The sequence below is a fragment of the Phaenicophaeus curvirostris genome, chromosome Z (genome assembly GCF_032191515.1).
Source record: "Phaenicophaeus curvirostris isolate KB17595 chromosome Z, BPBGC_Pcur_1.0, whole genome shotgun sequence".
Lineage (NCBI taxonomy): Eukaryota > Metazoa > Chordata > Aves > Cuculiformes > Cuculidae > Phaenicophaeus > Phaenicophaeus curvirostris.
In genome coordinates, this window is record NC_091431.1 from 8,433,946 (window position 1) to 8,456,736 (window position 22,791).

General features: G+C 39.7%; 1 protein-coding gene across 1 annotated transcript in view; it reads left to right on the forward strand.

The window, feature by feature from the left end:
* TEK (TEK receptor tyrosine kinase) overlaps positions 1-22,791 on the forward strand; it is a 42,623-nt gene that overhangs the window by 967 nt on the left and 18,865 nt on the right. The window contains exons 2-4 of the mRNA XM_069880619.1: positions 12,461-12,772; positions 17,405-17,515; positions 21,000-21,152. Of these exons, the coding sequence (XP_069736720.1) occupies positions 12,461-12,772; positions 17,405-17,515; positions 21,000-21,152 (576 nt within the window). The remainder of the gene's footprint in view (positions 1-12,460; positions 12,773-17,404; positions 17,516-20,999; positions 21,153-22,791) is intronic.

The following is a 22,791-nucleotide window of genomic DNA, read 5'->3' on the forward strand; positions in this document are numbered from 1 at the left end:
CTGCAGAAAGGTATACAGTAAGATTATACTAGTGCAAATTTAGTTTGTAGTATTCAGATATTAGTACTAAAGATGCTTCATTGAAGCTATTGCAGACAGAGTCTTGAGCAAGCCTGTGCCTTCCCGTTGGATTCTTGACTGCTTGGCATGTGGGTATTTCTTTTACCATTCATATTTTGATTTTCTAGGCAGTTTTTTCTGGGTAATATACCAAGCAAAATCAGTAAAGATAAATACAACACACAATAACCTTAGACTTACTTCTAACCACTTCATTGAGATATACATAGGTTGTCCCAATCCATATCACAGTAAAAAAGTAACACACTGTAAAACTGCATAGGGCTGCAATGAAAGCAAGAGGTAACTAGAAAAGCCAGAAGTTCTCACTGTCATTTAACTTGCTTTACAATTTCCATATCTTCTTGATGATCAGCATGTTATAGCTAAGTGAAATTATGAACAAATGAGTCTGAGATGTTACTTTTGGAATCTATAAAAAGCCAAAGATTAATACAGGGAAAAAAAAGGTGTTTAAAATCTGTTGAATGTGTGTTTAGAATTATTCTTACCAAGGCATTGCTGTAATAGTCTGCACATTGATTACCAGTTTCTTTTTAGCAGCTTAAGTTTCTTGATTGTTTAGCTGCACATTGATTCAACCTATTTAGCTCTCAGATCACTTTGAGCTTTTCACTTTAAGGATATCTGGTGCTGTAAGCATTATGGATGGAGAAGAAAAAAAAGTAAAGTCACTCGAGATCTTTTTTCTTGTCTCTCCTGTTTCTCTGTGTGGTAGCACATAATTGACACAGAAAGCAAGCAACTTTCATAAAGTCGCAGGAATGGGAAAAACCAAAGTCAGCTGCAGAGATCAGCTATAAACATCATCCATATAGCCATCTCAGTACTGAAGAGCTGCCAGTCACTGCCTTTTCCACAGGGGCTTACTAGCGAGGTGTGTGCTGTAGTCACACCCATCTCAACAGATCTGTCAGCTTTCCCGCTTTTGTTTGAGAATGATATCATGCTTCCTGGGGCAAGCAGTGGAAGACAATGTGAGCCCGCTTTCGTCTAGATACTGCAGGCGGAGTTCAGGAAAGCAGGACTGACATTCTCTGAGTAGGGGAGGCGTTAGTCTCAGTGCAGACAGTGAACTGATTTAACCTTGTTCTTAATGATTGTGGGCTTCTCTGGGTGTGTTGCTGGGTAGGCACAAAATCCACTCCACCCTCTTCCACGGTAAAGACCACCAGCTTGGCTTCCATTACAAGAAGTGGCCTTTGCTTTAATGTTGGGGAGGGGAGGTGTGTTTAAAAAACAGTAGTCCATTCACAGCCAGAGCTAAAGATCTGATTTGGAAGGTAACGTTCAAAAGAGATGCAAATGTTCACCATTACGGTGTACAAACTGTTGCTGCTTACCACAGAAAATATTCAATTAAACTGACAAGGAGCTGAATTTAATACTGTTGGGATTCTTGAAACTAGACTGAGCATCACCATATGATTTTCTTCTCGCTGACTCTACTCTAGTAAACACTTGATCCTGGCATTCTTCTTGATGTATGGATTCAAAGCACAAGGTTGCAGCTAGGTATAATCCGTTATACCCTGACTAAATAATTGCTGCAGGCTCACCTATTGCCTTGGAATGCTGAAGACAAAGCAAGGAACGAGTATCAGAACTTGCCTTTTGCCCTTATCATCAGATGGTCTGGAAAATTGCATGAGCTTCTCACAGTGGGCTAACTCTCAGGAATGTTCATGTGTGAATTTTATTGCAGCAAGATGGCCATTATCATTAAGTGATTTGTAGAAAATAGCAATAATTAAAACCAGGTTTAAGCATATTTCTTTGACTCCTTCTGACAGGAACCAAATATATTGACAAATGTCTCTATTCTCCAAGACAAATAGAATCCTCTGTGCTATTGCTTTGCTCTACCAATAATTTAGATCTAGCGGGTTTCTAAAAATACTAGAATTTTATGTGTGTGTCTGTGTGTGTGTGATTTAGCTGTTGGATCCATATATGGTAAAAGACTCCAAAGGGTATATTAGCATTTTAAGAAATGGTAACAGTGGAGCTATCAATGTAGTAGTATTCAGTGGTAGCTCTCCATCATCCCTGCTAACATCTGCATTTTCTTAAGGATTAGTAGCTGTTATTAAAACCCATAAATTTTATGTATTAACATTATTATATGAGTAATTTACATATTCAGAAAATTAAGCAGGTTTAACATACATTACCAGACACACACGCACCGTCATGACACCATAGGCTTTTCAAAATTACAAGAACTCGTAAGTTTGAGTTAGACTGGAAAGTTCTAACAATTTTGCTTCAAGACTTGTTTTTCGTTTGTGAAGCTTAACTTAACCTAAAGAAAAACTGTATTAACTCTTGTTAATACATGTCTGAGATAATGAACATGAATGTCATTCTTCTCATAATTAAAGGGAGTAGGCCTGTGAGTATGTTGTCAGGCCAAAACAGTACCTGAACTTCAAACAGTCTGTCCAACGGCTGCAGTGCTGGGGTTTTGAGCCTTCCACAACCAATGGACACAAACCATGTTTGAGGTTTTAATCCCAGTATTTCAAAACTATGCTGACTAGACACATGGCCTTTCAGACATCTAAATTATCAATGTGAATTGCAAGAGAAATTCAAAGATGGACTTCATTCCTTGTTCCTGAAATGTATATTACTAGTGAGACCCAGCAATTTCATCTGCCTGCCACGCTTAGGTTATTCACCCACAAAGAAGTGTATTCTGGTGCCTTTTTCATGAGTTTGAAGTTCACTTGGAATTTAGACTCTCCTTGAGATGTAGCATTCATCTAATCCAGAAATTATTGGCCCATGACAGGAATCACTGATTAAAAATCTGACCTGCCGATTGTTGGTATTTCTGCACAGTTCTGTTAGGATGATCATGACTATAAAATTGATGTATCTGATTTATAAAAGGAAGAGAGCTGTTCTGTTTTCGCTATGCTGTCAGCTATATGTTTGCAAAGAAAAAACTTCCAGCTGTGACTGAATTCATTGCTGTCTGACTCTGCAGCTGGAAACAAAGAACAAGAGCTTCAGCCTGTGCTGTAAGATCTGTGCATCTACCTTAAGTGCAATCATGGAACTGGGCTGATTCTCTCCAGGTCTTTTATTGTTTACAGTTTGCTTTTGGTGAGTGACTTGCTCAGATTTAGTGAGAGGCAGAGTAGCTCTCAGGAAGCCTGCGTACCCAAAGGCTATTTCAGCATCTGGGAACAGTCAGGAGTGAAAAGACATTGCATCATACTCAGAGGAATCAAATATAGAAGGGTGAAATGAAATCACACTACATTCACAAGTATTAACATATGCTATTGTTTTAGATACAGATTTCATATGTATTTATATACACACCCATATATTAGATTGTTTAGGTATTTAGTCATAATTAAGCTAGTTGGTTGGATTATTTTTTTTTGCTGAAATATCATTTCAGAGAAAGAATGGAGTTCTAACATTTGCAGAGAAGGTCTGATACCAGCAATTTCATCTGGAAAAGTGAACAAGAAGGAGCATAGAAGTTAGAGAGGGGAAAGGGACCACTCTTTGCCAGTCCTCTCCACAGGACAGCTCTCTGCAGGACACCTCTACATGGCTGTCTCTCCACAGGGACAAGTCTTCAAGAGGAGTCCCTAGTGCCTGGCATCAAGTAGTCTGACCAGTGGCATCTGCTGGACTGCTCACTGCCAAGCAATCTGGCCTCCCCTTGAAAAGCTGTCTTCACAGACAGTCAGACATGTAGAGGGGTCTCATGGAGCACTATCCACAGGAAGTTTTCCTAGAGTAGTCAGAAAGACTGGTCGCAGCTGAGCAGCTGGTTTTGTGGCAGGAGGGATATAGAATTCATTCTTCATGTGCCCACAATGAGAGTTATTCAATAGCTGGATTGTAAACCTACGGTGTATCAGTCACATTGATTTGAGCCTGCTTGGCCCAGACCTGCCTTTTAAACACAGAAAAACCCTGTTCAGCTTTCCATGGAAGACAAAGAAGCTTCCAGTGTGACACAAGAGCAATCTGGGATTAGAGGAATGAAAGTCTTAGAGAAACTGCAATGCAGAATTGTCCTCCAAAGGCAGTATCTACCTTGTGCTAGTGACAAGATTGTATTTAAGATGCTGTTTCACTGTGGAGACACATAGCACAGAACAGCCCATGTCTGAACTGGAGACTTTCCTTTAAGAAGTTTAAAATGCTGATTTTTTATTTAGGTTATGGATGTGATAACTGTTCCCCAATGAACTCTAAACCTAGAAACATGCATTAATAATGTTAAACAAGGATCATATAATGAAGTAAAAATCCCCATCAAAATTAATTTTGTAATTCGTCACTAGGAAGTGCAAGGACTTTTACAATGTGAAGATATTAGGCATTTACAAAATTCTGAAAGGATTTTTGAAAGACAGGTCCACAAATGACATATCTGTTTTCAAGGGTAATAAATATAAACTTTTTGCTTCAAGATAAGTATTTTGCTTGCCTGTTATTTACTTTTTGCATTCTGTCAGCCTGTCTAATGAAGTGGCTTGGTTAATTTTCGCTTTGGACTGTAACAAGTCTTTCTTGACAATGCAATTCCATCTGCACTTCTGGTAATTTTCTTTTGTATTATCTTCTGTCTGTTCATCCTAGACCTGCCACTAGTCTGGGTCCTTAGCCTCACTAGTCACAAAGTGTGCACAGCATCAGAAACATCTCCCACTACTCTAACCAGAAAAATCAGCAAGTGGCAAAATGAGGGTACACTACTGTATAGTCAAGAACGTACTAGAGTATGTCCATCCAGCAGCCAGAGTTCATAGACAGTTCCAGACAGTCAAACTTATGCATGTTATATACACTGATCTATCCTGTAAAGACTAATTGACTACCTATCCATACTTCAGCTTGGCATATGCTTACAAACAACATATAATAAACATATATAGTACACCTAGTTGCATCATGAAACAACTTAGAAGGACCACCCTTGTAATCGACGTACTTATTCTTGCTTGTATGTACTTTCTCTATGGAAGCATCCCTATTTGGCCAGCTGCAAATCTATCCAGATGTAGCTGAACTAGAAGCCTGTCCCAATCCAGCTTTTCCACATTTCCCATCCTTCTTCAGCATTACCAGCATTGTCAGCTGGTTGTTCAATAAGCAATTTCTCCTCATGTGCTGTTTTCCACTTTACTTACTTATGGTCAACCAGGCCTAGGAAGTTTTGTTTACTTTCACACATACATTTAGGCACCCGCACTGGGAAACCCCTACTGAAGCAGCACCAATGTTTCTTGTCTAGCTTTTTCATCTTAAGATTGCTTGGATGGGATGTGGAACAACTGAAACAGAGAAAACAATTACACTATTTTACAAGAAAGCAGTTGCACTTCCTTCAGTTGCTCCAGATGTACCCAAGGATTTCACAGAATCACAGAATCACCAGGTTGGAAGAGACCCACCGGATCACCGAGTCCAACCGTTCCTACCAAACACTAAACCATATCCCTCAGCACCTCGTCCACCTGTGCCTTAAACACCTCCAGGGAAGGTGACTCAACCACCTCCCTGGGCAGCCTCTGCCAGTGCCCAATGACCCTTTCTGTAAAGAATTTTTTCCTAACGTCTAGCCTAAACCTCCCCTGGTGGAGCTTGAGGCCATTCCCTCTTGTCCTGTCCCCCGTCACTTGGGAGAAGAGGCCAGCACCCTCCTCTCTACAACGTCCTTTCAGGTAGTTGTAGAGAGCAATGAGGTCACCCCTCAGCCTCCTCTTCTCCAGGCTAAACAACCCCAGCTCTCTCAGCCGCTCCTCATAAGGCCTGTTCTCCAGCCCTTTCACCAGCTTTGTTGCTCTTCTCTGGACTCTCTCCAGAGCCTCAACATCCTTCTTGTGGTGAGGGGCCCAGAACTGAACACAGTATTCGAGGAGCGGTCTCACCAGTGCCGAGTACAGAGGGAGGATAACCTCCCTGGACCTGCTGGTCACGCCGTTTCTGATACAAGCCAAGATGCCATTGGCCTTCTTGGCCACCTGGGCACACTGCTGGCTCATATTCAGTCGGCTGTCAACCAACACCCCCAGGTCCCTCTCCTCCAGGCAGCCTTCTAGACAGACTTCTCCTAGTCTGTAGCACTGCATAGGGTTGTTGTGCCCCAAGTGCAGGACCCGGCATTTGGCCTTGTTAAACCTCATGCCATTGGACTCTGCCCAGCGGTCCAGCCTGTTCAGATCCCTTTGCAGAGCCTCCCGACCCTCCAGCAGATCGACACTTCCACCCAGCTTAGTGTCGTCCGCAAACTTGCTAAGGCTGCACTCGATGCCTTCATCCAGATCATTGATGAAGACATTGAACAGGGCTGGACCCAGCACTGAGCCCTGGGGAACCCCACTTGTCACTGGCCTCCAGCTGGATTTCACACCATTTCCCACCACTCTCTGGGCCCGGCCATCCAACCAGTTTTCCACCCAGGAGAGTGTGCGCCTGTCCAGCCCAGAGGCTGACAGTTTCTCAAGCAGAACGCTATGAGAAACTGTGTCAAAGGCTTTGCTGAAGTCCAGGAAGACCACATCCACAGCCTTTCCCTCATCCAGTAGCCGGGTCACTTTGTCATAGAAGGCGATCAGGTTAGTCTGGCAAGACCTGCCTTTTGTGAACCCATGTTGACTGGGCCTGATCACCCGGTTCTCTTGCATGTGCTTCATGATAGCACTCAAGATCACCTGTTCCATGACTTTCCCTGGCACTGAGGTCAGACTGACAGGCCTGTAGTTTCCTGGGTCCTCCCTTCGGCCCTTTTTGTAGATGGGCACAACATCAGCCAGCCTCCAGTCCAGTGGGACTTCCCCAGTCTTCCAGGACTGTTGGAAGATGATGGAAAGGGGTTTGGACAGCACATCCGCCAGCTCCTTCAGTACCCTAGGGTGAATCCCGTCCGGCCCCATAGACTTGTGGCTGTCCAGTCGGGCTAGCAAGTCTCTGACCACCTCCTCTTGGAGATTTGTAAGAAACCATCAGCCCTAGCAGCTTTGGCAGGCTGTCTGATTTTTCATACTTGTGATCTAGTTTTCCCATTACTTCTAAGTAGCAAAGTCATGTTCTGCTACTAGTTTTTTGTCTCTTACTAGTTTCACAATAACTTCCCTATACATTGAGGGGGATTGAGCTGTGAGTAATCTCACCTTACATAAGATAAAAGCAGTAAAATGCTTTCTGTGGACAACAAGAAAGGTTTTATTGGAAAAAAATTTCTCTTTTTTGAGCTGTTTTTCAGCAGCATTTCTGTCTCTCCTTTTACCCCCTGCTGCTGCTCTGTGGCAGAGAATCTTAATTTGTTTGGGCAATAACAACTTTAGCCTTGTTTTCCTGTGGAGGACTGAGCTGTCAGAGGAGAACTTGACTCACTGGGAGGAATTACCTGAGCTGCTGCAATCTTTGCATTCCAGATGAAGTTTCCAGGACACTAAAAGACTACTGAGCTGATAAAATGAATACGCGGTTTCAAAGCCTCCTTAAATTATTTATTTATTTTTTAGAGAACTAATAAAAACTTACCAAGATGGATAAGAGAAATGTTGACTGCTGAGAAAAAGAGGAAATTAAGATTGCCACGTTATGGTGTGGTATATGTTCCATGCTACATATGACAAATATCCCTAAGCATCTAATGTTTTGGATTAGTTTCTGACTGACCTTAATATTAATTAAGTAAGAAGTACTCTATTTTTCCCTTTTTTTTTTTTTTTTGTGTTAGGGGGGAGGAGACGTGGGCATCGAGTCTCTATTTTGTTAATTTCTTCATATTTCAGATCATTATTTCCATAATTTCTATTTTCCAAACTGGCTAATCAGTTGATTAAAAAATCCAATCTAATTTATTCCATACTTCACTGAGAATTAATAAAATGTTATACTTTTTTTTTCAGCAGAATTGCTTATATGATTTCCATTTGTATTGCTAAATAGTTTAGTTAAATTCTTTTAATCTGGCGTGTGACTTTACACAGAAAAATACAATCAAGTAGGGTACAGCTGAACTTATAACTACAAAACAAGACATAATGAGAAATACTGAGGTGATGCTATTTAGCAAGTTAGGTTTGTTTCAAATCAAAACCTTATTCTTTCAAGCAGAGGGATTCTTCATGTTCTTTTTATGTGACTTGAAGATGGAGGAGTTGATGACTTGATGGTCTGGGGCATGTGTTTCCATCAGTGTCAAAATGTTTTTTAAATCCTGCAGTGAGTGCTACGTGCAACTGACTGTTTTCCTTTTAGTATAACACCAAATCTACACTAAGGATAGTTTCTAGTTTTTCCAAGATAGTATAGCGTATATTTCTTTTACATTTATATTCTCAGATAGTTAATAGCAGAAATAATTTGTGTTCTAAGCAGTAACAGTAAAAAAAAAACCCACAACTGCCCAAGCATTTCAAATCGCATCACTTTTTATTCCCCTTGCTTTACCTGATGAAAAGAAGAGTTGGAATTTACTGGTATTTTCTGCCCTCCTCTCTTCTCTTAAATAGTTAGCTCTTTAAAAGTATTAATCTTTCAATTTATATGTTAACATGACTCTTCTTTTTCTTCTGTGATGCTCCAAATGCCATGGGAAAGATTTTGAGCTTAAAGTCACTTCAAGCAGTTAATACAGTATAAATCTGGAATTATTTGGGCAGGGACTTTCTGAGGTGAAAGGATAAACCCTCACACTTTCTATTCTCATAAGACTTGTGTAATCATTCATAGCACTAAACTATCTCAGCTCAAAATTGCTGCTTTGTTTTATTCTTGAACTAGTGTCTAGTATAAATTCTGATCTAGGGAAGTGATGCTTTACACTTGATCAGAGACTTTCTTGCTCTTTGAGCAGACCTGGGATGTATTTCAGGGAATTTCTGAGAGCCAGCTGGTCCTGACTGTGTTTTGCTGGTGCAACACAACACAGAAAATGACATTTTGGTAGGGAACGAGAACACACAGGGGATGCAGACAGTGTGATACACACTTACGCTCTGTTGAGCACAAATGCCCCACACAAATACATATTAGAGAAGCTGTGAAAAATACAGCCAAGTGTCACCTAGAAAGGGAGAACACAATCCTTAGCTAAGAATGGGCCAAGAGGAACTGCAAAGGTCTCCCTGCATTCATTTGTTGCTGGGTTATAATGGGTGTGCTGCTATTTAAACTTACTGTTTTAGAGGATGCCATTTTTCCTGTGCTGGAAGGGCTCAAAGCACAGCACCATAATAAGTGTGTGTCATAAACACCGAGCAATGAATCCTCTCTGGATGATATCTCCTGTTTCCAGCATTAGCTTTCTGCAAATGCTCTCTCTTCTTAAAATTTATTTGCACACACAGCAAACTGCCTTCCTGATAAGGTCAGCTCTTCAAGGACCAGGGCAGGAGTCAAAGGACTGTTTCAAGGAAGCACAGAGAATTGTCACTGGTGAAAAGACAGGCCATTTCCTGTCTGTGTTTTTTGTGCTTTTCTCAGAGAACTAAATCCTGTTGTCCTTCTTTGGTCCTTACACATCCAAAGTTTTCATTAACATCAAGGGTAGGATTTTCGTAAGTTTTCCTAGGCTAGGCAAATTCCTTCAAAACAAGGACAGCTGAGTTCATTTAAGTTGCATAACAGAAAGACAACGCTAAGCATAATGGATATGTACACTCTGGATATTTTACACTTACGCATAAAGGATATTTTACCCTTTTCTTTTTTTTTCATAGTTTGAGGGGACCAGCTCCCAGTGGAGTGAAAGGAAGGCTACCCATCACCTCAGAGGCCTCAGGCTGACTTTAAAATGCCAGTTCTGTTAGATTCAGTTGAACATGTGAGTTGCCTTCAAGTCAATCTGCTGTTAGGGTGTTGGTTTGTTGTTTTTTTTTCAAAATACGCCTAAGGCATAGCTTTCCGTATTGCAGAACTTTCACTTGGATATGTTTTAAATTCTGCTTGTAGTATACTGCAGCTGTGAAACCTTAGCTGCCAAATCACAGTCAGTATATGATTCCATACTTACGCATAGATGGCATGGAAAGTCTTCTAGTGTTCCTCCAGGAAGTTGTGAAACTCCATCTGTGCTGCATCTGTGCTCCATCTGCCTCATACAGGTGTCTGGGTTACTCTGTAACAACAAACACACAACCCCCCTCCCCATATTTACACAATCAATCAGAATACCATCCATCTACCAGTAGCTAGATTTTGATTCACCTGGAACTGTCATTACTGTAGATAGCAAATACGCCTGAACTATTGTTGTTCTACACCTTGATTACATAATTTGTATTTCTACAAGGGAACAGAAAAGTACAAAGGAAATTCCATGAATGTGGTATGAAATTGCTTCACTGTATCTTGCATAGCAATCAAAGGCAACATGAAAGCTAGTCCTCAAAACTCAGACTTCTACTATTTTTCTCGGCATATTAAAAGTTGAGGTACACAGGGGAAAGGGGTGTTATTCTCATCTTTAAATCTGTGTTGGAAGTCAGAGGAACAAACAAATGCTATAGAAATGGAACTGGAGCCCTGAATGAGCAACCATCCTCTGAAGAACTCCAGCAATTTGGGCCCGTACCTCTGTATTGGAAAGACAGCTGCAGCTCCATGCCCTGTGGATGCTAGGCAGAAATATCGAAATATTTCAGTTCTGACTGGCAGCACCGTGCCTTACCTGAATACAAATAATTACATCAAGTCATGAAGTTTATATCCACATTTGGTTCTGAGTGTTCAGAAAAGTTTGCAGAAATCAGGACCTTGCCGTTAATGATTTCAAGGACTTGCATGGGATCCTTGATCCTACAAACTGAAGCCCGCTCCCTTAATGTTGGTGACTGCTGAATTAAGGTCAGCCTTCAGCAGATGCCTCAGACCCATAGTAAGAGCACCAATGTTTCTCATATAAAAGTAAAAATGTTGCAGTAAGTGCCCTATAGAACAAATGCACAAGTCTGGACTAATTTCTATCACACATTTCTTCAACTTTCTTCACAGGATTTATTTCTGTAACACGCAACAGGATGAACTGACTTCACAAACCCACGTGTTTATGCAATACTTACTTTAACGGCTGTTGCCTCTTTTTCAGGAGTTTTCATTTCTCCATTATGTAACCACAAGTTATCTGGGCTGACACATTAAAGGGTGGTAGCTGGGGCAGAGTGGTTGGGTGTGGTGAGTGTCAGTGTGCTGTCAAGATACTCAAATCCCCAGAGTCCTCACTGACTTTGAAAGCAGAGGAGGACCTCCTCCCTTGGCTCGGAGTGCTACAGAGACACACAAAAAGACTGCAGTCAGCACTTAGACCTTTTGACCTCCCTTATCTAAGACTATATCCCTTCTTTCCAATTACAGAAATTTCTGGAAGCTGAGTGGCACTAAATACTGGGTCTCTCTGTGTAAATACAAAATATACTTGTACCCAAAGCAGGAAAATAGATATGATGAATAAGGGAGATCAATTATTCTTCCTGTTTCAGCTGGAAAAAATGTTACTGTTTCCCTTCTCCTTACCCTGAATTTCAAAAGTAAAGGGAAACGCCTATTATTTGCAAATTGTTGATTATAGGAGAGCTGTATTTCCCTCCTGCTATGCATATTTGAACAACTAAATCTGTAGCACTCTGCTAGAAAGAGCTTTAATTAGGCTTGTATCTATAATTTTCAAAGAACTTCCATCTCCATTTATTTATGGCAGTTCTATTGATCAAAGAGAGCCATTTTAATTGATTTTAACCTAACCGTATAAAAATAGATTAACTAGTGCTGCTTCTTTGCTCTTGTTTATGAGAAGGTTTCTTTGTGCCATAGCTCTTGCTGCAGTGTGTTAGGGTTTTGAATGGTTAACATGTGAATGATTATGACATCATTAATTCTAATTCATAGATCAGGTGAAAAAATACTCCAAGTGTTCAAAGTACCAGTTCCTGTATCTGAAAGACATTCTGCTTTACATCAGTTCATATGTTTTCCATCCATGTAAAGGATATAACAGAAATCCTATCAAACTGACAGCTTTATGATCTACTGACTCTGTTACCAGCAAAGTACCATACTTGAGGCATTTATATACATGTCTGATTATCCAAGGATCTATCTGCTTCTGCAGCCCATGGTTTTCCTTGGGCTTCTGCAAGAGCTCTTAAAAGATATTCCAGTTTTTGAGGCTTGTGGAAGGATAAACTCCAGCTGTTCATGACATAACAGGTAAATCCTAAAGACAGCATAGCAGAACTGTTAATTTACAGTCTTCCTATTTCACACAAAAACTTTGCAAGACACTAGCCAGAGAAAACCTGAGTACTGGGTGAAATGTCTTATCTGATTATTTGATCAGCCGCATACTTAAACTCTACAGTCAAATCTTTCCTCTTGCTGCTTTTTCCCTTAGGTAAAGTGGAAGCTGCACTGGACCTCATACTCATCAATTCATTTCCTCTGGTGGGCAATTCTGAGACATCACTTATCTGTATCACTTCCAAATGGCGTTCTCGTGAGTCTATCAAAATAGACCGAGACCAGGAGGATGTGACAAACCAGCACCGGGAACCGCTGGAAGTTAGTGAAGATTCAAGGAGACCAACAGCAAAAACAGTGGTGTGGAAGAGGGAGCAGGCCAGTGAAACTATTGGAGCATATTACTGTGAGGGGAAACTCAAGGATGAGGTGACAAGGATACATACAATGAAGATGCCACTGCGAGGTACTGTATGGTGCTCAGAGTTGAATTTTGCATGTCACTGCTTGCAGCCTGGCAGTTATCCCTGGTTGACACAAGTGAACGCAAATGTGGCTCCAGATCAGGCAAGGCAGTTTGGAGTCAACAAAAATAGACTTGGCTCAAGCCCATGTTTTTTTTCTAAAGTGCAGAGACAACTGGTCCGTGCTAGCTGCTAGTCATTTCCTTGTGGAAGTTAGTCGGACATATGTATGTGTTCTGCCTGTATCTGGCTACTGCCAGGAATACAAAGTCAGGTGGCAAAAAAAGGTAAGTATTGGCCTCACTGACCTCACAAAATAACATGTAGGATAAATTGCTCCTGCAATAGGTCTTTTCCATTTTAACATCTGCACAGGTCTGAGATGTAGACAGACAGACGATATACATCACTAGCCTTTTCTTTTCTTTCTTTTTTATTTTTTTTTTAAATGGTTAGCTTGAGCTTAGAAAATAACTGCTTTGCCTAAGATTGAGTAAAAGCATAACTCAACAACATTGGATCTGCACAGTCTGTGTCAGTATAAAAAAAACAATGCAGCTCAACAATGGAAAGAAACTCCAGAGAAGTCTCCCAAAATCCAAGATGGTAATTCACAAATATCCACTATGGCTTTCACTGTTGACAAGGCTTTGGTTTTAAGGCTATGCACAGCACTAATAGCAAAGATGATAGGAAGATGGGATAAGAAAATGGTATCTCCAAGGCCCAGCACTCTGGCTATTAAAATACCTTTTTTTTTTTTTTTTTTTTGCATTTTGCACGTAATGTCTCTGGATGTCATTAGACATCCGAGACAACTTCCAAAGCAAAGAGATCACTATAAACTACAGAAAATTATAGAAATTTGGCTAATTTTATGTTGCAAATCAAGTTTCCAAAACTTCAGCTGATTTTTAGTAGACTTGACTGTATGGCTAATGTTTTGTGCCGTGGCAGCTCATCTATGAGGAGATTTGACACTTTTAGTCTTTCTTTATAAGGTTTCAGCAAGAAGAATTATTGTTGCTGGTATCACTTGAAGTTAAACAGCAAATTTAGGAAAAGGTTTTTCATTTGTCCAAGCTGCAGCTAGTATCCATTTATTTTATCTAGTATGGGAAAGACAGTAGCAAGGTGGGCAGGACAAGTGCATTTTAGTTTGGCTTATGTTTTCTGTGACCAAATGTGGTCTTTGGAGAGTTGGACTGGTTACCAAGAATGCTCTGCAGTTGTGAGCTGACAATTCCATTGTTTCAAAGAAGCCTGTGATGAGAAGGAGGAGATAAAATAACAGTCCATGGAAAATCAATGTGACCTTCCCTGGGGCAGAATGCCAATGAGCTGAGTACATCCCTGGCCATTGTGTAGAAAAATGTCCATGGGTGGAAATATATCTTCTGAATCAATCAGGTTTTTGCACTTGGTATCTGTGAATGTAGGAGAAGATAATTTATAGTATTCAAACCTTGAAAGCCTCCTACGTGACAGAAATCAATCTAACCAGAAATATCACAGCATTCATATCAATTGGAGGTAGGTTTCTTTGAATGATTTCTGGATTCGTTTAAATCCATTTCTTAGATATTGTCTGCAAAAGCTTTCACTGACAATATTTGAGCTAGCAACTCATGGGTAAAGCTGTATAATCTAAGCAGGCTAGATGGGTGAGAAAGAGGTGTGACAGAAATTCTCAAAGCTATTAAAGTGCACAGAAAGAGGAAGAAGAGGTCAGTGAAGGACTGTGGGGTTTGGCAAAGCATCTGTAGTTGGAAAACAGGCCTTTTTCCCCTCTACTGTTATTGTCTGAATAATTTTTAAAGGCAGAGTGTGTTTTTCAACACTAAAAATTGAGCAGAGTTGAAATGTTTCCTATGGACGGCACAAGTGGCATGGGAAGGAGCAACACATCTGAAAATCCAGCATTTTGCAGCCTCAGGGCAAGGAACTGCTGAGACACTCCCTAACTGTTAATCATTTGGGAAGCCTCACTGACTTTAGCAGGAATTGTCATCTGCCTGACTATATACAAATGATCATATATGCAGATACTGTGAAGATTTTAGGCTACATAATAAGGAAAGATAAGAGATTCATCTTCCTGTTGTACTTGACCCAAGTGCCATTCTGAAAGTAAAGAGTTTGTTCTCCTGAATTCTTTCTGTTTCAGTATTATAGTTACACGTGTAATATTCATACATGCAAAGACAGGGAATAGATTATGCTTTATATATATATATACAGGGAGTTAGGCTTAACTGTATACAGCGCACATACCTAGAACATAACGCTGTATAGCTTATTCTGCATCTATTCAAATGTAATTTATGGAATTTATCTGCACAATGAGTGTGTATTTTCATATATACGATTGAGTTTACCCTATAGAAACTCTCTAGAGTTGGCAAAGGGACAATAATGGAAATGCTAGCAACAGGGCTTTATGGCACTTGCACTGCAACTCAGTTCATTATGTCTCCATAAGGAACTGGCACACTTTAGATGTGAAATCACGAAATACGAGTCATGATCTAAAAATACGTTGGAACTGAGCCCACCATGGAGTGTGGGTTCCTTTCCATTGTAACAATGCTCTGAAGAAAAAGTCTTGTGGTTAAGCTAAACAACATACAAAGAAAAGAAAATGGGAATATAAAATTTTAATATCTTCATAAAACAATTAGTAATGCCTCACTAAAATTGGTCCAAATACCCATTGCAACTAAAATACTTAGAGCCATCTGTAACAAGCAATTCATTCTGGGGAAAGCTGTAAAATTTTCTTTTCCTAAATTGATCATGATTTTCACCAGACGTTTGTTATTCACAAATAACTTGTAACTTGGAAGCTGACAGTAAGTGGGGACTGCTCTCAGTTTTTGTTTGGCTGGTTCTACTGAGATCTTATTTCACTATTCTGTATTAGAATTCTTTGTTTCTCTAGTATGTAAGTTCAGATACCAGTGCCTAGGTAACATGGCAAATGCTCAATATGTCCCCGAGCATGTGCTTAGTATCGTGGAGGAAGAATCCTACTGAATTCAACTGGATAGCACTTACAAAGGAATGAACACATGCTAGAAGCTCAGAGCACAAATACTAAAATTGCAGAGGGGATGGAAATTTCGTTCTGCAAAGAAATGCAAATTTTCAATTGTTGTCTTATTTCTAATCAGAAATGAAAAAAAATGAAATATCAAAATTGTCAAGAAATAAAATTATGGGAGAATAAAAATAATAAAATTATTTTCCCATAAAATTATGGGAAATAAAATTATTACTTAGTTGGATAGAAATGTCCTAATTTTTACTAAAATTACCCTTCCTTAGTTTTACATCACATAATGTAACACAAACAGCTTCAAAAAGCAGAAATAGAAAAGAGGCTGATGAAAATCACTGTCTCATGCCCTTGGATATTCTAAAAGGGGAAAGCACAGAGGTGTAACATTGTCGATCAGATAAAGAGCTGAATAGTTTGGAAATTAACTTTGTCTAATATTAGAAGAATTTGTCTAATTTATTTGTCCTACCACGTATCAGTGACAATATAGCCTAAGAACTCAGAGCTAAAAATGGTCAGTAACCCTGAATTTGTCCTCAAAAATCCTCATGACATTCCCTTGGAGTTTTCCAACTTAATGAAAGGAAGTGTCCTTAACTTCTAACTTGTTTCAAAGTAACATTGTAATTAAAGTTATCTTTTCACTCATTTCAAAAAGTAATAATTTTGGTGATTTTTCTGTCCCTTCCCCAAGTCTCTTCTGATATTTATTTTCCATTAGTAATTATAAGAAAGAGGCAAAAATTATGTGAAAATCCTTCCATCTACTACTTTTTTCTTTTTCTTAAATTGAGAATGATAAACAAATACAGACATGTACTTTCCTGTTGAAGCAGGAAAATTAATTTCAATCTCCCATCTGGAAAACTGAAAAATATCACCGACCTAGACAGTTCCTCCCACAAAATTTTCATTTTAATTAAGCCACATTTTCATATTATAATATTTTAGTAAAAGTACCACTAGCTATGAATAATGCAAGCCAATACTCTCAGTATTTATAGAGAGCGCGGTAAACCCCAGCACAAGCTCAGACCTGCTCTATGTTACCACTTCTCCCTCAGACCCTGCATGACTGTGGTCTCCTGAACTAACTTGACTGTTCTTGACTGCATCATAAAGCTCAAATAGAAAATAATGGAGTCACTCAGTGTATTTGTCTGCCAATGACTGCTTGCTCCGTGCAATATATTTTCCAGTACTTTATCCAGTCTGCTTTAAAAATGTCTCAAAGGATGAAGTAACATGGGAAAGTGTTATACAACCAGCTGGAGCTTCTGGTTAAGAAGTGCCTCCAGTTCCTCAGTCAAAATAAAATTTGTTTTTAAATTCCATGCCCCATGTTATAGTAGCAGTCTGTTGTTTCAGGGTATAGGTGTGTTCTCTGTCTTTGCCCAAACATAGAGTTGAGGTTGCTGGGAATAAATAGTCAGTGTGTGCGCTAAAGAAATCTAAATGTCAAAATCTGAGTCAGGATCGTGCTGGAAATCTTTTTCAGCTTTTGACCCAGAGACCAGGGAGAGATAATAACTGCTGCTATTTATACTATACTTCTGTCCTGTTCTGTTTTCAGCCTCATTCCACCCAGTGGCATTAACTGTTACAGCAAATAAAGGAGAGCACGTCAATATTTCTTTCATCAGAATAGCAGCAAAAGAGGAAGATGCAGTGATCTACAAAAATGGTAATTAACTTTTCTCTCTTGCCTTTTCTCTTCCTGCTATCATTGCCTTAGCCAAGTGCCATGTAACTGTCTTAAAGACATTGCTGATGAAGCCTATGATGTGCAACTGGGGCAGACATAATTCCTCATGCATTTAATGTTCCCTAAAGAAGCTATTTGCCATATCCAATACATGGAGCTGATCTGTTTCTCTTCTATCAGAATGCCAAATACACTGCTTATATCTTCACTTTGTTTATCCTTTTCCTATTTTATTTCCTTCTATATCCTCTTGTATGTTTGCCTGGGTGATTTTAGCTTTTTTTAAATTATTTTTCTTTTGCTGTGCCACTGTGAAGATCTAGTTACTATATGTTTCTTTCCATTTCTGCTGCTTTTCAAGTGCATACCTTTCCTTCTTCAAATGGCTTTTAGAGGCCATTTAGCTTCTATGATGCTCTTCAGGCTATGAAATTAAGCATTAGTAGCCTGCTATTAGAAAGGCAAAACTGTCATCTGAAAATCCTTATTTCCAAAACTGAAATATGTATTTCACTCAACTACAAAAGTGACGTTGTAAAATTTATGACACCAACTTTTCTATGGCACCTAAATCTCATCTAATTCATCATTCAGCTGTGTGTAGCTAATGCTCAAAGCTTGGAAAAACGTGCAATTTGATATCTACCTCCGATAGAAATGTAGTGAAATACTGCTCAATAAGGCTCAGTGCCTTCATACTTAATTAGAATGTTAGAGCGCAACAAATTATAGTTGTGGAGAGCACACATAATGTAATGGTCCATCTTTGTTTACTGATAGCCTAGCTGACAGAGAGCTATCAGGAAATAGTAAATGGAGCAGGATGACATAAGGAAGTGTTGGCACACTGCAAAAGAATGCATGCTGTGGGTCATCCTCAGCCCCAGTTACTGAACACTTGGAGCACTTCTCTACAGGCCAGAAGAGAAAAATAACCAAAAAGTGTCTTTTTCTTCAGAAATTCATCTCTGGAGTGCACAGTGGAGAAAGTGTGCCATAACTTGTTCTTTCAGGTCCCCAGGAAAACTTTTTTATCTACTGTCAGCATTTTCTCACAGAGAGGAGTGCCTACATAATGGTGCTGCCTTATCTGGGATTCCCATTGGAAATTTGGCTAAAAGCCTCAAATTAACCATGACTGTGGGCAGCAGGGCAAGTTCTCCACCTGATACTGCAGTGGAAATACCATCTCTGAGGATTCCTGATACAGCAGCTGGCAAAGAAGAGAAAATACTTGTTCTGTTATATTTAACTGTCACGGTTTTGCGCTTAAGTCATTTGATGTACCGCTTCCCCCTTGCAGATCCTCACAAAGGCTTTCTAAAGAGTAAAACTATTTTGCTAAACAAGATTGCATTAAGACATTGGCACAACTCATGCCAGCTTGGAAAACAAAACCTGAGTCCTGCTAACAGACTACAAGCATAAGACTTTCTTAATATTTTGCTGCCAAGTTTGTTTGTAGCCTGTAACTCAAAAGATATGCAAAATCTACCCCCCAGTTTCAGAACTAATGTCTTCCATTTTTGCTCCTTTTCTTTGTCTCTGTGTTCCTGAAGAACTGTTATGTGTTTTCATAGACTAATCTAACGCAAGATCTTTTTGCTGTTTTGATTATGATCCTTAGCAAAGTTTTATGTCTTTAGGCTGCCTGAAATTTAACTATAGTCAAATGGATAGAATAGTACGTATGATCACAGACACTAAAGCTCCTGCCTAACCCTGTTTACCTTATTTCAGCAAAGTGAAAAAAGTTGCTTCATTATCAGTAAAACTCTAAGCAGATAAAGGAGGTAAGGACGTTTGATTTGTGAGAGTATTGTCTGGTTAATGGCCATTCAGCACAAAATGTTAAGTGAAGAAACAAGAGAAGTAATAATTAGGAGAAGCAGATGATGGAGAAAACATCAAAGGCAGAGCTCAACAGTTTCTGGAGGCCACTGAGGGAACAACAGAAAGCCCTGAGTAGCTTCAGTCAGAGCTTTGTAGGTAAAAGAAGTGGGAAGCAGGATTATCATGGGCCTCAGGGGGAAAGAGCAAACTTATTTTGACGTGACTGAGCAGGACTGTGAGTGTGTGTGAAATTATGAGATATTTAGAGAAAAAGCCAAATGGAAGAAGGGGAGGACTCAGAGCAATTGAGGGAGAAAGAAGCATGGGAAAATGGGGCAGGAGGCAGGTAAAAGCTGCCACTGGTCTGGCCCAAGTTCGGCTTTACAGTTGGTCTGATCTTATTAAACTCTATATTATTCTCCAACATTAAGTGTGGTTTCTACTTGGTATGCATAGGTACAATCTACTACTGACTTTTAGGACAGACTAGAAGGCACAACAGGTATGGTGGAACAGGCAACAGGAAACATATGCCAGGGGTCAAAGCATCTTGCGTGTCTGGGGCCAGCAACTGGAGAGGCTAAATGTCTAAGGCCAGTGTGACACTAGTGAACTTCAGGCCAGGCTAACTAGTGAGATGTCTGAGAACCAGCTATTAGAAAGGCTATAGGTCTTAGCCAGCTAAGACCCTGTTTTGCGTGTGTGATCTGCCAGTAAGCCTGACTACCTAGCAAGGGAGAATAGGATCAGGCTGCCTGAGTTGTTGATGTATATGCGAGTCCTGCGTGCACACGCATTAGCTATAAAGGCACAGTTCTGCTGCCTGGTGGCTAGCTTTGTTGGTACAGTGTGTGTGAGTGTGTGCAGGTATGTTTTGGTGATATGGGGCTGGATCTGGACCTGGCATTAGCCACCTGCAGCAGCCTTACTCTAACAGGCTGAAGTGGAAAGACTCCCAGGAGTCCTGAAGTCCATTGGTGTAGCTTCTTTTTGACAGCAACCAATGTTCAAATGTTGTTACTTGGTTATCCAGAGGGATGGAAGACCATATGCTGTTGCCTTATTAGCACGCATGTATGACTAACTATAACAAACCTAGAAAAACAGAGATAAGTTCCCTTGGTGAAAAAATATAGAAGACACAGAAACATGTTAAGTCTGGGAAATAAAAAAAAGAGCTGAGTTGAGTTCTTCCTGCTTTGATCTGCTAAGTACATTTTTATGCTGCTCAGATTAAATAAGATCTGGCTGGCATTTGCTATTTGACTCCTTCCAGCCACACTAGACTCTTCCAGATCGTTACCCTTTGCTTCAGGAAAGGGCAAGAAACAAAATAAACACTTTTAATCACTAGACTCTTAGCAACATTCCTGTATAGCCATGCTGAATGAGAAGCTGTTTGTCTCATTCATCTACAGAATATCCCCAAGATCTAGCTTCCTTTTCATTTGCATCTCTCCAGTTATCAAAACCAAGGGTAGCTAAAGAACTGCCAGCATATTAATAACTGATATATTCTGCTGCTTAGTTCATCTATCAGCTGTCCTTCCTCAGTAACCAATGCAAACTCACTTCTGTCTGTACAGGATGAATGGCTTCTGTCTGTATTTTCTGTGTGCTCCTTCCCTAGGTTCCTTCATACACTCTGTGCCCAGGCATGAAGTGCCAGGGGAACTGGAAGTCTCCTATCCTCAAGTTCAACCACAGGATGCAGGGGTTTACTCTGCCAGATACATTGGAGGAAATCTCTTTACTTCTGCTTACACTAGGCTTATTGTGAGACGTAAGTTCCATTAATGTGTGCTGATGATTAATTTTTTAAAGTCATGTGGAATCTGAAATGAAACTTATACTGTGCTCAAATGAGGGCCAAAATCTTCCTTGGCATAAGCTGCCACAAGCTCATGTCAGAAGAAAAATTTTCCCAAGGATCCTTGGTACAAGCTGATACTGATTTAAACAGCTGAGAGAGAAAAAAAAATCAGATTTAGATTCCGTTCATCTTAGCTATTGTCAGGACAGCTAGCGTTTTTCTCAGCACCTCAGCTTTTCAAACACCAAGTCAGTATGAATGAAGAAGGTAGCACTGGGTCATCCCATGAGATGTGTGCCTGAGCACAAAATGGGAATTTTCAAATGTCTCTGTTCTCTGTGCTGGGATATAACCAAACACCTTTACTCTAAGATTTATCATCCTTAGTTTATACTATTGTAATTTCACAAACTTCTCCAGCCTTGGTTAGTTCTTAAGGTTCACCTCCCAGTGGATGACAGTGCCAGTTTACAATGCAGGTGGATATTTTCTGTTAAGTATTCTATGTGTCATGTAGCTCATGCTGCTATGTCCGTTTTCCTCATATATAAAGAAAATCACATCCTATTGACATGGATAGAAATATGAAACTGGCATGTAAAAATAAATAGCTGTTCAAATATCCTACATTACAGAGAATATGTGTCTGAGGGTAAAACATATTTTATTCGCTAACATTCACAGAGTACTCTAGGAGTGGGAAATGAATCAGTATAATGCCCCAAAGTTGGATTTCGAAATTATTGCCACCTTATTAAATAAAATGGTCCAAGATCTGTTCTCTGCTCAGTATAAGACTTATCCCTAAATTCTGCCCCATGACAGGTAACAAGCTTTTCACTTGCCCATGCTGCCTATTGGGAAAACTCTTGAGGCATAGTCCAGTAGGGAGAACACCAACAATAAAAACAATGTATGATTACATGCCAATGCTCAAACACAGGTCCTGTCTTTCTTTGAATTAGTATTATAGATATAGAGTGATAATTTTTAGAAAAGCTCTTTTTTTTTAAAAAAAAAAAAAAGAATCTGCATGTAAGAATAACATTCTGGGAGAAGACTGAGCTCCATGTTTCATTAAATGCTCGCTGAAATCTGAAAAAGCTGATCCAAGTATGGATTAATAAGTTTTAGTGAGCCTGCCTCAGAAGTTTCCAGTTTGTCTTCTCAGTCATAGCCTTACACTACAGGAAGTTGTGACAGAAAGTTTCTGTGATGCAAGAAAGATTATTACAAATCAAATAATGAAAATTATTGTGTTGTCTCATCTCCCACTGATTTAAAGATCAGCTTAGAGAATTTTGCATGTTGTTGGGAAAGATCAACTATTTGCATTATGAAGTCAGATAGACTTGTTTAGAGTTTGATCTCAACTTCTATTAAATCAGCATCAAAACTCTCACTGGCAGGATTAATAGTAGCAGTATCTTTTTACATTATGAAGTAGGAAAGAAAATCGTGACAGGCGTTAAAACAACTGATTGCTTTTAGACCATTTATTCCAGAAACAGGTCATCAATTGATTAACCCTTATTAGAAAGACCCAGTGAAGACAGTAAAGACACAATAGTTGTGAACCTGGTCTATCAAACTTTCAAGAAAAGTATTG